This window comes from Panthera uncia (genome assembly GCF_023721935.1).
Source record: "Panthera uncia isolate 11264 chromosome A3 unlocalized genomic scaffold, Puncia_PCG_1.0 HiC_scaffold_12, whole genome shotgun sequence".
NCBI classification, from domain to species: Eukaryota; Metazoa; Chordata; class Mammalia; order Carnivora; family Felidae; genus Panthera; species Panthera uncia.
Window position 1 is genome coordinate 32,747,191 of NW_026057579.1, and position 15,442 is coordinate 32,762,632.

A 15,442-nucleotide genomic window follows, 5' to 3' on the forward strand; every position below is an offset into this window, starting at 1 on the left:
TATACTATATATGTAGTAATACATAGTATACGTATACTATATATGTAGTAATACATAGTATACGTATACTATATATGTAGTAATATATAGTATACGTATATACTATACATGTAGTAATATATAGTATACGTATACTATGTGTATACTACATAGTATGTGTATACTACATGTAGTATACATATACATACACATATATGTACATATACACATATATATATGTATACAGTATACACACACACACACACACACACACTAAACCCTTACGTGTATGGGGGAGAATGCACTGGAATTAAGAATCAACAAATGTATTCCAACTTTGAACAAGTAAGTGGGCAAAGAAAGTGGATACTTTTGAAAAAGAAGCAAAAAAAAAAAAAAACCTACACAAGATTCTGCACATTTACTTGTTCACTCTAGCTGCCCTGGGGCATCAATTACTTTAAGTGTAAAAACAGAAAACCTCCACTTGGCCAGGGAAGGCAAAAAATCTAGATACTGAATTCCAACACACGCTTGAAGCAGATGCCTGCTATCAGCATCAAAAGGTAACGGCCTCGTTAAGAAATGGCAGGAACTCTTTCCGGCAGCAGGCAAAAGCTTAAAGATCAAGTCAGCGTTGGGGGTCTGAAGGGGGAAATGAAACTGAACTTACCTATACCAATTAACAGGTAGCTATTAAGACTACTTAAGACACACCTCCAGCAATATTTCTCTTTAATACAAATATGCTGAAGGTCTTCCAGAATAAAAGCAGCCGTTATCCCACCCGTCATCTTGGCTTCACTCCCATCCTGGAGAGTGACACATCAAACAAACAAAGCACCCTGCCCATATGCAGGGCTTTCCGCCCAGCTCTCCTCGCACTCTGACAAGTGCTTATTAACTTGATGATGTGCCAACAGAAAAGAGAGTTGGCCACCCTAGGCTTTTTGTTTTCCTAGGGGGATAGAGGGGAGAAAACTGAGCGAGTAAACCAAGGGACTAAACCCAAGGTCACAGGTAAGTCAGCAAAGTGGGCTCAGGACTTCGATGTTCTCAATCACCTCTTCCACAATTTCTCAATTAGTCCCTAATGGCAAACAGGAAACCTATCCCCGGTTTGCTTTTATAACAGAAGCACCCAGAGGGCACAGAGCCAACTGTTCTTGCAGGCTGCTGAGTCTTACTACGATATTTAATTTCAAAATAACCGTAACAACCATGATATAAAGTGAAAAGTTTACTTTTCCTCCTAACAGCTCTTCTGTAGTGAATTTGTGGTTTAATCAAGCACCGAACTCTGGACTAAGCAACCTGAGGACACTTGTATAGGATCAAGGTGGTCAGGAGGAACACCTCAGTGCAACTACAATAACCCACACTTCCTTACAGACGGGCAGACCCACTCACCACATCCTCCACTGAGGACACGTCTTTGCCTTGGACAGGGCGCCCAGAGTAAGAAAGGAAAGCAATCCTACTACAAAGTTAACATGGTCCTCAAGAATCCACTCGTAGGATTTTTTAAAAGCAACCCTAGGCAGTAAAAAATTAAATTATGTAATAATTAGTACCTCAGGCAGACTTACTCCATAATGGCTAAAATTCTTGTTGAATAAAGTAAACAGACAAACAAAAAACAAAAAGAGGTTGAGAAGGACAGGAAGGTTATCCTCGGTTTATACCGGGACCTTGATGTAGAAAAGCGCAACAAATAGTAAAGAGCGGATTTACACTAACTGTCCAAAAATTTTATGTTTCTCGTGTTGCCTCAGCTCCCAATTTTTAAACTAATCCAAAGAAAAAAATAAATACTCAAACTCTAATAATTTAGTGAAAGAGGGATTATTCTAAAAGGAATCTGTGGGAAGGGCAGAAAGGACTTGAGAATATGTTTAATTTTTCTTAAAAGGGCCCCGAACTCCAATTAGAATGATCCAGGGGTGCCTGGGTGGCACAGCCGGTTAAGCGTCCAACTTCGGCTCAGGTCACGATCTCGAGGTTCGTGGGTTCGGGCCCTGTGCTGACAGCTCAGAGCCCGGAGCCTGTTTCGGATTCTGTGTCTCCCTCTCTGCCCCTCCCTGGCTCGCGCTCCGTCTCTCAAAAATGAATGAATGTTAAAAAAAAAAAAAAAAAAAAAAAAAGAATGATCCAAATGACCACGTGAATCGGAGGTAATTCTTCACTTTAAAACCCCGAGAGAGGAGAGCCTTCCACGAGCTGTATTTGAGAGCAACGATACGAGAGCACTGCTACCAACAACTTGTATTTAAGGGCCTTTCTGAAGAAGCTCCGACAGAGGCACCGTTTGAATAAGCCCACGACGTGCCCGCAGGAGAGAGGAGGCAGGTATGAGCTCCGCAAATGAGGGAACGGAGCACAGAGAATGAGGCGTCAGGCTCCACGCCGCACAGCGTGCAGTGACAGGCTCCCACCCACCCCGCGGGCTCGCATGCTGCGCCACGTGTGGTTCTTTTCCGGGGACGGAGAGGGGTCAAGGGCAGTTTCAGAGCATCTGGCAAGAAGCTGTACTTCCGAAAATGTACAATGCTGAAGAGAGAGGAAGTCAACCACCCAGCTGACGCTGACCCAGCGGAAGAGAGGGCACCGCTGATGACACAGTGGCTATTTCTCCTCCCAAAGTCTTGTCTCCTTTCCATGCACGGCACGACTGAACGGCTAGAACCTATCTTCTTAGCCGAGCCTATTCTCCTATTCCCGAGCAAAAGAATGAAAACACGAAGGGGCTCTGGGTGGCTCGGTCGGCTAAGCATCTGACTCTTGATTTCATCTTAGGTCATGGTTTCACGGTTCATGAGATCGAGTCCCATGCCGGACTCCACGCTGACAGCTCGGAACCTGCTTGGGAGTCTGTTTCTCCCTCTCTCTCTGCCCCGCACGTCCACACGCACATATGCTGTCTGTCTCTCTCAAAATAAATAAATAAACTTTAAAAAAAAAAAAAAGAATGAAAACGTGTAAAACCATAAAAAAAAAAGAGAGAAAAAGATCAGTTGTCAAATCATTAAACTCCTCCCACTTTTCCTCACGAAGCTGGAAACAGAAAAGGCCCTGAACTCCATTACCTACCTTTGCTTCGTCGTTTATGTCCCAAGTGAAGGAAATGGCGTTATATGCAATCTCCTCAATGTTACTGATGGTATTAAAGCTTTCTTTATAGTCGGCTATATGAGTGACGAGAGAGAGAAATTTGTGATTTCTGGTTCCAGCACGAGATTACAGCAGTTCAAAGTACAATTTGGTTTTTCATATTATCACCTCTGAAAAACTTAATTTAACATTTTGTTGGGTTGAAAAGCGTTCAAAAAATGAAGAAAAAAAAATCACAGCGCTCTTAAGATAGAGGCAAGTCAATGTAGTATTTAATTTTTTCCCCTTATGTCAAAATTAAGATACTTAGGATTAAAAAGTTTCAGTAACTGTCCCAAGGTCACGAAACTGGCCCCGAGAGCCAAGATCAGAACTCAGTTCTTTTCACTGTTCTGAAAAGAGACCACGAAAGTTAAAAAAGACAAAAAAAAAAAAAAAAAAAAAAGCAGCAGCAACACTCAGGTTAAGAGCCATCTTGCGATATAGATAATGGTTTTATATGAAACTTATATACACAGCAAGAGACCAGGCATTCATTCTCATAAAGCCACTTCATTAAACATGGATTTGCACAGGTCTGCTGTTACACCCCAAGTGACGCATCTCCGGGTCTCTTTGAAGACGGAAGAGTCTAGCGGTGCACTTCAACATGCGACCAGGGGACACTGTCAGGGAAGTGCACGCCAGCCGTTTTTCCTTTTACTTGTTTCTTTAGGGTTTTTGTCCACCTTACTATCATTTACAAATGATCGGGAATCTCTTCGAGAACACATTTCACCTCAAAAACTCCGCAGACCAAAGAGCAGGGCACACTCGCGTGAGCAGGCTACACAGCCTCCGGTCCCGGTGTCATGTGGACAGCCACTGCACGGGCCACATGTCCTCATGAAGGAAGTAAGGTTAAGAGCACTGATTCCAGGAGGCCGAGGACAGGGTTTGGAACAGATCAGTAGCTGGCATAAAAATTCAAATGCTTTCGGCAGGAAGCCAGTCACTGCCAAAAATAACTGGAATCAGAAAACTGGATGCGTGCACCTCTGGGAATAAAAGCGGGCTCCGGAGCTACTTACCGATATCAATGCATCTTTGTTTAGCTGTGTGCTGTCGGGAGTGCCAGTATTTCCAATGCCTTAACTGATCTTCTCGGCTTTTGTCTTCTGCAAAAACCACCATGATCACACTCTACGAAAGAGAAGGCATTATAACATGAAGACACTGAAGGGGGAGGCAAGGATCTTTCGGAAAACTTAGTGTTATGTTTTACAGGGAAGGCTTAAAACCGCCATTTTATTTTATTTTATTTTTTAATTTTTTTGTAAATGTTTATTTAGTTTTGAGAGAGAGAGAGAGAGAGAGAGAGAGAGGAGAATGCAAGCAGAGGAGGGGCAGAGAGAGAGAGAGAGAGACAGAATGGGAAGCAGGCTCCGGGCTCCGAGCTGTCGGCACAGAGCCCGACGCGGGGCTCGAACCCACGGACCGCGAGATCGTGACCTGAGCTGAAGCCGGACGCTCAACCGACTGAGCCACCGAGACGCCCCTGAAACCGCAATTTTAGATCTTCATTTTGATGTTCTTCAGACTGGGGAATGCTAAGCTCTGACTAGCTTTCCTAGAGAACAGAACTGAGAGCAGAACTTACTCGGACTTTGCTGATGGGCCGCTGGATGCCCTCGCTGCTGTTCACCTCCTTCAAGGTGACAGGGTAGAACTGGCCTTTGTTTAGGTATGTCATGGTGCTATCTCCTGGCTTCTGTCGAAGCGACTTTGAGGCTTCTAGGGTATATTCAAAGTTGTTCCTAAAGAATGAAACAAAAGTCACAGATCTCTAAGCCACTCTTTGGGAAGCTTCCTTTATGCTTGAGCTCAATCCTGAAACGCTTCAGTGTGGATGTATGCCAACAGGCGACTACCAGGAAACATCCAACTGACTATGTCACATCATAAATGGCACTGGTACTTCTTCCACGAGAAAGGTTGTCTTTAGCGACACGGAAATCCTTCAATCTCTCCTATGTGGGGCTACAAAATGCCTCCTAGAGATTCTAGGAAGTAACGTTAAAAATTCGAAGTTGGGAAGCAAAGGGTACTAAAGATACCCATGACCAAAAAAGGATTTTGGAAGGAAATCTCCCAAGACATGTTGCCAATCTGGTTGCAACCAGAAGACATTGCAAAGGTTGCAAACAGGTGGCTGGTAGTCCTCTGATGAAATCTGATGTGGTCTGCACCGCACTTTTTTTGTTGGTTTTGCTTGCAATTTAATGTCTAGATGGGCATTCCACGATTCCCTACATTTCCTACCACCTTAAAGTAACACGCATAAATCTCCCTAAAGGTGTTCAATAACCTTCCTAGGCCAGATGTCGAAAATTACACCCATTTTTATAAATCAAGTTTTATGGACCACAACCACACCCTTTATTTACATGTCATCTGCAGCTGCTTTTGTGCTGGAGTGGCAGAGCCGGGCAGTTGCGACAGAGGCTGGGAGGCCCACAAAGCTTCAATATATACTATCTGATTCTTTACAGAAAAAGGGTGGCGACCCCTATCTGAGATCCTAAAGGCATTTGAGTCTGTGACTCCCGCTCCTTGAGGCAGGTCTCTAAGGGAAGTCTCAATTCCCACAAAATCCTAGGCTTTCAAATAAACGGGGTTCGCTTCAAAAGACAACATACCAAAAACTGCAAAGAACGAAATTATAAAATGAAATCCTAAGCTCTTTTAAAAACCCTCTGGAGGTGTTTTTACATTTCCACACTTCATTTGGAAGATACTCATATTCCCAGTGTGTGACACAATCTCGTGAGGTTTTAAAAGAAGAGGTTGTCAGGTTAGAAGAAAGCTGACCTCATTTATTTTACCGCTAGTGAGCCTAATCACGAATAAAAGCCTTTATCCACCTGATGGTGTTCCTAAATTCTCACAGAAGTACACACTCTTGCAAACAGAAGGGAGCTCGGAGATCTAGTTGAATCCCCTCACCTCTTCTTTTAGATTCCATTCTGCAGCCATCACATAAGGAAACCGAAGGAAAGGAAAAGCACCAACACCAAGAATTAAGGAAACGTGAAACACAGTACAGATTCCAAGGTTAAACGGACTCGAGCAAAGATGACACCACAGTAACTGTAGTTGAGATACAGGTGAAAGCACACCAAAGCCACCTCTGATTTTCCAGTATCAGATTAACAAAAAAGTCGTAAGAGCTGAAAGTTAAAAATCAAATTAAAAGACAACGATTACCCAGAAACACTGTCAAAAACATAGTCCTCTGAATTCATGCCAGGCATCCGCAGACTGAGATCCGAGGGGAAGAAAACCTGAAATATCAATGCAATAAGCCACAACTATTTAACTGGTTATCAGGCTTACTAAAGACCAATATCCGGTACAGCACAGGAGTATGTGGCTTACAGCAACCCACTGCTCATTCAATATTCATTTTAAAATAAAAATTTTCACTCTACAAAAGATGTAAAGAGAAAACCAAAAAGAAAGAAAAATACCCACCCATGTTACATGCCACTCAATCCGACGGGGACAATCTCCGCGGGTACTCCCACAGAGTGCTACGTTATTCCCTTTTCCCATCTTTCCCACACATCTCACTTCTGTTCAAACTCTAGAATCTGCAACCAAAATCTCGTGACTTTTAGGAATCATCGTACCAAGCAAAGATACAGTATCAGGTCTGTACCGTGGCTGGGTGGATCGGTGCATTGTCTCGGAAAACGCTACTATTCTAGTCCTTAACTCCATAAGCAGACAGATGCTCCTGTCCCCCGTGAGACGTTAAAGATGGCTTCGAACATCTTCAGTCCCTAATTTTTACCTGACAGGTGTTCATCGCCACAAAACCCCCCAGAAGCCTTGGGGGTTAATTTGTAAATTTCACACACCGCACTTGTCATCAAGACCCACTGCCTCCCTGACCACACTACCAACCGAGAGAGACCAAGCAAGTCCATGATAAATCATTTTATGTTAAGAGCAATTGCAGGAATCTTGTTTTGGTCTAGGACAAAAGCTGAGAAGAGACTTATGTGGAGATCTCTGTTGTCGATGGAAGATTATGCCCGGGGTTCCCTTTCTCCAACAAATCACTTAGCTGAAATCATAATTGTTAACTCAAATGCTGGTAAGATTAGCCATGTGCCCTTGATAATCATTTCTGGTTTTGTAGGTTTAGTTTACAAATTATACCCATGGGCCTTTTCTCTTAGGAAAAAAAAATCTTTTGTTCCTAATCCATTCGTTTCAGGCTGAGTTTCAAGCTTACGTAACAAGGAAGAGGTGGAACTCAATACTTATACAAACACACAAATGTCTTAGGAAGATGCTTTCATTTCCTGTACCTCCTGAACGCCTTCCTTGAAGGTCTCTGAGAAGGTAGAGTCTGGAGTTCGCCTCTGAGCATTTGGGGGTTGAGCACCAGAGCTGAACTGGTCAGCGTTAAGGTTCCGGTCGAAAACCACCACCCGCTCAGTGGGCTCAGGATGATACACTGCTGGAGAGATTCCCACAGCGAAGCCATGGGGCTGGGTTTCTGTCTTGATGGAGTGGGTAGGCATCGTTGCTATGGAGACAGTGACTGTTGTATCGGGAGCCGTTAGATGGCCTCTCTTATCAACGCCCAGTTGGTTGCCATGGGGAAGAACGATGTTAAATGGCACATTTTTCAGTACTTGCACTCTGTTTTCTCCAGCAGAAACGAGGGACTGCTCAGTCACACTTGGTATGCTGTTTCTTTAAGAAAAGAAAAGAAAACTGTGTTTTCAAATTCAATGCCGATACAGTTCTTTGACAATTTTTAACTGTTCCTAATGGCAGTGGGCTGCTGGGTCCTGTGCAGCAATAATAATAATAATAATAATAATAATAACAATACTACAATACTGGGGAAGAACCACATAAATAGAAAATGCCAATGACATTCCATTACTAGAGAAAGAAAAAAAGACTTCATAGTCATCGGTCAAGTAAAATCCAAAAGTATTAAGTAAAATTTCATTTGAAACACAGACACCTCGCAGTTCTCTTTATTCTCAATAATCCTGATAAAATTATCCTATCTCATTAGAAGCTCAAAGATACAAACCTAATGGCCGGAGCAGAAGACGGTTCAAGTACCGGTTCCAGAGTCAGACGGCCTTGGTGCAAACTCTATGACCTTTAGCAAGCTATCTCATCTCTTTGTAACTGCGTGCTCCTCTCTAAAGCGGGGATAACAGGGGTATCTATCCTCACAAGGTCGTGGCGAGATGAAATGAGACGGCACACCAGATCGTGTCTAATAATGCCTGGTGCACAAGGGTTCGCCAAGTATGAACTGTCCCTACTCGGCCACCACTCTCCCTAGTACCTACACTTACGCGGCTCTCTCTACCATCACAAGAAAACCTACGGTTACACCGTACAGGTAGATAAATTTGCATGAAATTATTTTTTGCTTTAATTACTACCCTGGGCAACAGAAGATGATTTCCCGTCCAGGGCACAGTTCGTGAATTTTCAAAGCCCCCTCAAACAATACAGGCTGACCTTTGCAGAAAAGAGCATGATCAATGAAATGTTCGAACCTCGAACCGTAAATTCACTCCCAAGAATTTATCCTCAAGAAAGAAAAAAGGAAACAGCGATCTAGAAAGTGGGTCAGTAAGCCTTCGTGGTAGTAAAAAAATTAGACAGGGACTTAATGTTAGGACACTGAGTTTTGCTTTAAAATAACTACAGCAAAAAACAAATAAAATACAAAGTGAATTTAACAGTTGGAGAACAGGGAAGAGTAGATCAAACAGGAGGAATCATGTCAGTAACTGCTGAAGCTAGGAATGATGTATGTGGGTTTATATTATTTCTCTACTTCTGTTGTTTGAAAATGCCGATGATAAAGAGTAACATAATAAAAGCCATCAGCCCTTCTCCAAAGGGTAATTATGACGATTAAAACAGCAACGTGGAAAACACTCACAGAAGGGATTAGGCAGAACCCAAACTATCAAATCCGATCTGTGAATACAACCACAACCGCATAAAATGTGCACACACACCCAAATAGTAAATAAAGAAATCGTCAAGACGGTGGGATTCTGAGTGGTCATTCTTTCTTTAAAAATGTTTTACTCCTCTATTACTAATAGAACACAGGGAAATTTAAAAGGTGTATTTAATTTTTTTTCCTGGCCAAAGCGAAGCCTTAATTTTCTAGAAGTTTTAACCTAAAATGTTTTCAAAATAACTTCAACACGAATTGGGAACACGAGCTACTTCATTAAGTTTTGCTTAGGCAATTATTCAAGATTGCTGGCTACTTAATTTCTTTAAAAGGACCCCTACCATTGCATTAAGCCACACCTTTTTTGAGAGAACCTCAAAGAGGATAAGCAAACACGTCCCTTCCCCTTCCGTTCTTACTAAAAACATCCCTCCACAGGAAAAGAGGGTTAATGCTTTGTTTTCCAGAAAAGGCAACTATGTCTAAAGAACCTGGTAACTTTTCAGAGCGATAGAATCATAATTGTCCCCTATCTCTTCCACCAGAGCTTTCTCGTTTAAACAAACTCCCAGTCTTCTTTTCGCAGAAACCTGGCATTTTTCAAGAGTAGGATTTTATGCTATTAGACATTACCTCTTACTGTGATCTGGTTCTGGGTGCTCAACGTCTGGCTTTGCTGTTGACGATCGCCTCTCTCTTGGAACCTTAGATATGAACACACGAGACGACAATTCAGTTCTCACTTAGTGGAGTATAGACACAGCCTTTTATTTTTCAGTGAAGTTCAACCATTCACAGGGTCTACCAGACCACCCACCCGATGCCAGGCTGTGGGGACGACGCGATGAAGGCAGCGTCTGCCCCCAAGAGCTTACGTTCTGGTCACCAGGTTAATAAGCAAAAGCCAACGATTCTTTAGCTGCCAAATAAACTCAGGGCATCACAAATTCAATCTGTCATTGAGTTTGGGCTCATCTCTTAAACAAAAACCACTGGCCCGGTGTTACCCATTTATCCACGTGATGGAACAAACAAGAAGACTGAAAACCCAACTGGACTCTAGCGGTGTTCTCGCCGCTCCTTTCCATTGCCCTACCTTTCAGATCAAATGCAGAAAAAACCCCTCAGACTCATCAGTTCATTTAGAAAAGAAAATCACCCTACACCCATCATAAGAAGTCTGACATACAGACATAAGATTGTCACCTTTACAGTACAGACGTGATGATTTATCTCCCCCTAAGATGTAAGATACTTCTAGGACCCTATATTTAAAACATACACATATTCAAGCACTACAATCAGTATTATTACATCAGTCTTTCTGCCACTAAACTTGTTGGTGTTTTCCCATTCTCAAAATTTCAGTTACAAACATGAAACTTCTTGGGGCGCCTGGGTAGCTCAGTCAGTTAAGCCTCCGATTCTCGGTTTCAGCTCAGGTCGTGACCTCACAGTTTGTGAGATCAAGCCCCGCATCGGGCTCTGGGTCGACGGTACAGAGACTGCTCGGAATTCTCTTTCTCTCCCTCTCTACACCTTCCCTGCTTGTGTGCGCACTCCCTCTCTCTCTCCCTCTCCAGATAAATACAAAAAAAAAAAAAAAAAAACCTAAACAAATATGTAACCTCAAACTTCATAATACTTAGGAACTTATGATTTTTTATACTGATTGAGTCAATAAAACAAGCCGTAAGGAGAACAGATACATCATAAGCTCCACTTTAAAGGAATTCTTCGGCTACACTTCCCAGGCAAAGATTTCTTCCAGCATCCCGAGGCACAAGTTTCCCTTCATATTCAAAGGAAACAAAACAAAACAAATCTTACCTCAGCCTCTCAAACACAACACGTCGGATACACAGCCTCACATAAGAAAATAATTAAATCTTGTGTTTAGGTCCCACTCTATTTGGCGACCATAATCAAACTATGTTCTTTGCTTTTGTCCCCTCTGCATCTCTCGTATTCCGGAAAGAATACAGTGCCAGAAGGGAACAGAAGGCAAGCAACTGGTGAATCTAGGTGACTGTATCTGGGGGTTAATTTTCCAACCAAATGTAAGTTTCCTATGGCTTTGGAAGTTTTAAAAACGAAAAAAACAGGGCAAAACCAAACTGTAACGTATGGCCATCTCCACATACTATCGTTGGGCAGAGAGAAAAATGCCAAAGTAAATACAGGAAGCAAAGTGTGTCCCAGGGGAGACGGCACGGCATACTGAAGAGGGTGACTTTGGCACAATCCAGACCGGGACTGAGACCCTGGCCGCTACGCATCCTGGCTGTGTGACTTGAGGACTTAATTTTTTCCCATCTGCAAAATAGGGATAGTAACACATATTTTGCAGGCTTTCTGGAGGGATCAAAAAGAACACACGTGCTGGTAACACGTCTAGCGTGTGACACAGACGATCAGTAAGCGGTGGCTAGTATTATGAGGACGACGACGAGGATACCAATCTCCAGGTAGGAACACCACGTAAGACTTCAGGCAGAGAATAAATGATATCTAATTAGGACTGACCTATAGAAATAGGCAACGAGATATACCCTGAGCATAGAACAAGCAAGTCCAAGACTAGAAACTAGCTTTTTTTCCCTTCATGACTCCTACAAGCAAATCAAAAGCTCTGTCATGTCACGTAAGGAAAAGGAAGTCACTCTGACTGCGTCAGAATGTCGGCTGGAGCGCAGGTAAATGAACCACGGTCTCTGCTTGAGGGCACTAAGAAGTACCTTTGGTAAAACGTTCAATCTCGATGCGACACAGCTTACCATTTTCTTCTGCGGCAGCTTCGCCTCTCAGATAGAGCTAGCACAGCAGGCTACTGCACGCACTGCAAAAACAACCCTTTGATTCTATGATCGTCCCTTTTCAGCTTTGAACCACAGTAAGCCAAAGTACTCATTAGACTATTTATAGTCACTAGAGAAGCAACTTGCATTACACTCTGCCAGCAAATTACTGTTTTATATGCTGTTGAAGCAAGTGCATCTCGGACTGTTGTTAGGTTTGTAAAAGAGGAGGCGAATCCACCTTGTAATAGTCATAGAGCAAGCCCAGGGCGGCCGCGCTGTCTTCGTCCCCATTGATGCTCATCATTGCTTTGGTTGCTGCGGTGAGAGGGTTTTCCAGGAAGGACTTCCAGGCTTCATCCTCGCTAGTGTAGGAGCGCCGCTGTGGATAAAGTGCTTCGTTCTGAAGAACCAACACCGGCCGTTTGCTTCGGAGAAATCAGAAACACGTGTATGTACATCGCGCTTTTTACCGCAAGGCACCATAAGCTCATTTTTCAAGACCCAAACAACCAATTCCTTGCCGTTCCAATCAAATAGCTTTGTTCTTTAGTGTTTCATCAGCGACCCGCCCTGGCAAAGAAAATGAACACAAGACCAGGAGACAACCCACTTACATGCACGCCGAGGGGTCACCCAGTAAGACGCAAGGTATTTAGGCAGCCAGGGAACCTAAACCTTAGGCGGTTTACCTGTACCTGTCACCCAGGATCTAGTGTTTGGCAAAACGAAGCAAAACAAAAAAATGCTCTAAGAAAATGTCAGGCTATTCAAACACTTAAGTAAACAAACACAAGGACAAAGTCAGGCAAAACAGAACATTCACTCCCTTCAGACCTCTCCGATCAGGACTGTACCCTCCTCAAGAAGAGTATACGTGGTTCGATCATCATGCTGCTACATGTTATTTCCTTCCTTCTCCTGTTGATATCATGCCTTAAAAACCTTCCTACCCACAAAGAAGGGGGAGAGGAGGAGGGGGCGGAAAGAAAAAGGGAAACTTCGCTTAATCCTCCGGGGTATATGAGAAAGTTAGAATATTCTACTGATTCCCAGCAGATTGAGCATGGAATGTGGCCAAAGGGGACTGTAAATCAATAAGGAGGCATAAGTTTCTGGCATGGGAGTTAACTGTTTATCTCAGAGATAAACACTTGAGAATCTACGACAATAAATAAAGCCACTGAACGAAAGGAGCTTTTTCAAAAAAAAAATAGGTGGGAAATCTTGTTTTTAAAAATCTTTTCTAGTTTCTCACACCGGGCAAGAACGGTTTCGTTTCAACACTGTCGTTTGGTGGGACAAATCCAGAAAAATCAACGGAGATCTTAGTAGAGTCTTACAGAAGATTTAATTTTAAAGATTAAAACAAACATGACTGATTCTAAAACCCTGAAATGTAAACAGTCTCAACAACTGTTCGGTTGGCGCTATTTAATAAGTCAATAAAGAGAAAAAATGGAACACTCACTCCAGCAAAATGAAGTTGAAGGGGCAAAAAAAAAAAAACAAAAAAACCCCCACCAAAAACCTGTTAATGTTCAAAACGGCTCTGAATTATCACTATTCTAACAAGCAAATTTAAGGATCAGGCCTCATTGCAACACACAAATGAAATATGTTAAATGGCCTAAAGGTGACCTGCCTACTCTAAAAGTGAATGTAGAAAGATTGATTATCTTTTCAAGTAATCAACACAGGTTAGGGTTTGGCAGTCACCCAGGCCCTTTAAAAGCAGATACGGATTTTGAGAAAGGAGAACATCTTTGAAAAGGGGTGGGGACACGGGCCGACCACGTAACCTCAAAATCAGGTCTTCTTTCAAAGTCAGTGGTTTAAACTCATGTCTAGGCATAAAATCCAAGGAGCTTACATTTCGCAGGAAAAGAAGACTCGAGGTGGTGCAAGTACTATTTTAACACAAAACAAACTCAAGGAGGCAGTTTGCTTAGAAATGCAGGAGTGGATTTAAATCTCACACGCACAAGAAATAAACACGTCACATACAAAAGGGCACTGCCTACACCATTCCGAGCCGAGTGTTAACTACTGAATCAGTGCTATCTTGAGGTGATTTACTGGGGCATGGCTAAGCTATTATTAATAGTGTAATAGCTACTTCCAGAAGATTATGACAGCACTTGGCTCATTCAATTCCCGTAATGCTAGTTTTTCAGCTTCCCTTCTTCTCCCACCCCCATCCCAAATTTGTCCAGGCAACAGAAAATATTTTTTGCAAATGGCTTTGTTTGGGATCACCCTGAAGGTAGGTGCCTTACATTTCCAAAGCGTGCCAGAGGCCAAAATTTTAGCTTTGGAAATTTGCCTTATCTAAACCCGAAGTCAAGAAACAAACAGTCCCCAGTTGCCTGTCTTAGTCTACTTCCTCCTAGGACAGCCGGGCACTGGCAGGTGCTAGTCCCTAAAGGGCCCTCACTGCCTTGGGGAAGTCTTAAACCCTTCACCAATGAGCTCTCCAAGATTTCTGAAATGTATTTCAAGTGATCACTTAATGGACAACACCAGGTTAATCCATTTAAGATATCCCATACACAATCTAACCCCCTCAATCAGAAAAAGAGCACACGTAAGTTACAACCTGGAAGGAATACGTCTGATCTGGATTTACTGATCTGAAATATACCCATTCCTTTGGTGCCATTCACTTTTTTCTTAAAACTTTTTTTATTTCGGAACAATTTTATATTTACAGAAAAGCTGCAAAGAAAATACAGGAATATCCCTCACCCCGTGTCCCTTAATGTTAACATCTTACATTACCACCTTGCACGGGTCAAAAATATTTCTTTAATCACAAACTCCAAAAGACATATTAGCCCAGGACTTTTCTGTTTATCACCCTGATTTCGACGATTTCATCCTCCTGATCTTTTCTGAGGATTTTTAATTACAGTAATCTGTAATTACCATCAATGATGCAAGTGGCAAAATAACTCCTACAACAATTTTCTCACTCACACAGCCAGCCAAGGGGAAAAAAAAGATGCCAGGACACCAGAGCACTTCAACTTTTCCCTAAATCTCTCCTTTCGGAAGTTCTAGCAGGCGGACTGCAGGCAGGAGACCGCTGGGCGACAGGGGACTGATTACCCGAGACATCTACCTTTCAGCGGGGGAGCGAGTCCCCCCCGAGCAAACGCGACCCCGCTCGGGGGGGGGGGGAGGTCCACGCGTTGCGGCCACAGCCCGACAGGCGCGGCACCACGAATCTCCCTCCCCGCACCCGGGCCACCAGCCGAGCGGAGATGGGGGCGCGCCCGCGGGGTGGTGCCGCCGAGGCGGAGGGGGGCCGAGCAGGGAGCTGTCCTCTCCGGAATCGAGTCCCCAAGGCAAGGGTCTCCCCGGGGGCTTCGGAGGAACAAAGGCGCGGGGGAGGGGGTGTTGAAGGGCAGAGGCCGCGGCGGCGAAGAAAGTGGTCGGCGAGACGCGCCCCCAGCCCGGCCGGCCGGCTTCGACCCCGCCCGCCGGGCCTCGCCCCGCGCCCGGCCTCACACCCCCGTCCGTCCGTCCGTCCGCCCGCCCGCCGGGCCTCGCC

At 43.7% G+C, this 15,442-nt stretch overlaps 1 protein-coding gene across 5 annotated transcripts in view; it reads right to left on the bottom strand.

Moving 5' to 3' along the window:
• Nucleotides 1-13,201, bottom strand: part of GRHL1 (grainyhead like transcription factor 1) — a 53,563-nt gene extending 40,362 nt beyond the window's left edge. For 3 of the 5 annotated variants that reach the window (XM_049652538.1, XM_049652537.1, XM_049652539.1), the window contains exons 1-7: nt 12,128-13,201; nt 9,722-9,792; nt 7,449-7,839; nt 6,337-6,413; nt 4,730-4,886; nt 4,161-4,272; nt 3,070-3,164 (exon numbers count right to left, since the gene is read on the bottom strand). In XM_049652538.1, the coding sequence (XP_049508495.1) occupies nt 3,070-3,164; nt 4,161-4,272; nt 4,730-4,886; nt 6,337-6,413; nt 7,449-7,839; nt 9,722-9,792; nt 12,128-12,193 (969 nt within the window). In that variant the 5' untranslated portion in view covers nt 12,194-13,201. Of the gene's footprint in view, nt 1-3,069; nt 3,165-4,160; nt 4,273-4,729; nt 4,887-6,336; nt 6,414-7,448; nt 7,840-9,721; nt 9,793-12,127 lie in introns of those variants that run through there. The other 2 variants (XM_049652542.1, XM_049652541.1) reach the window with 1 other exon arrangement.
• Between the last annotated feature and the right edge of the window lie 2,241 nt (nt 13,202-15,442).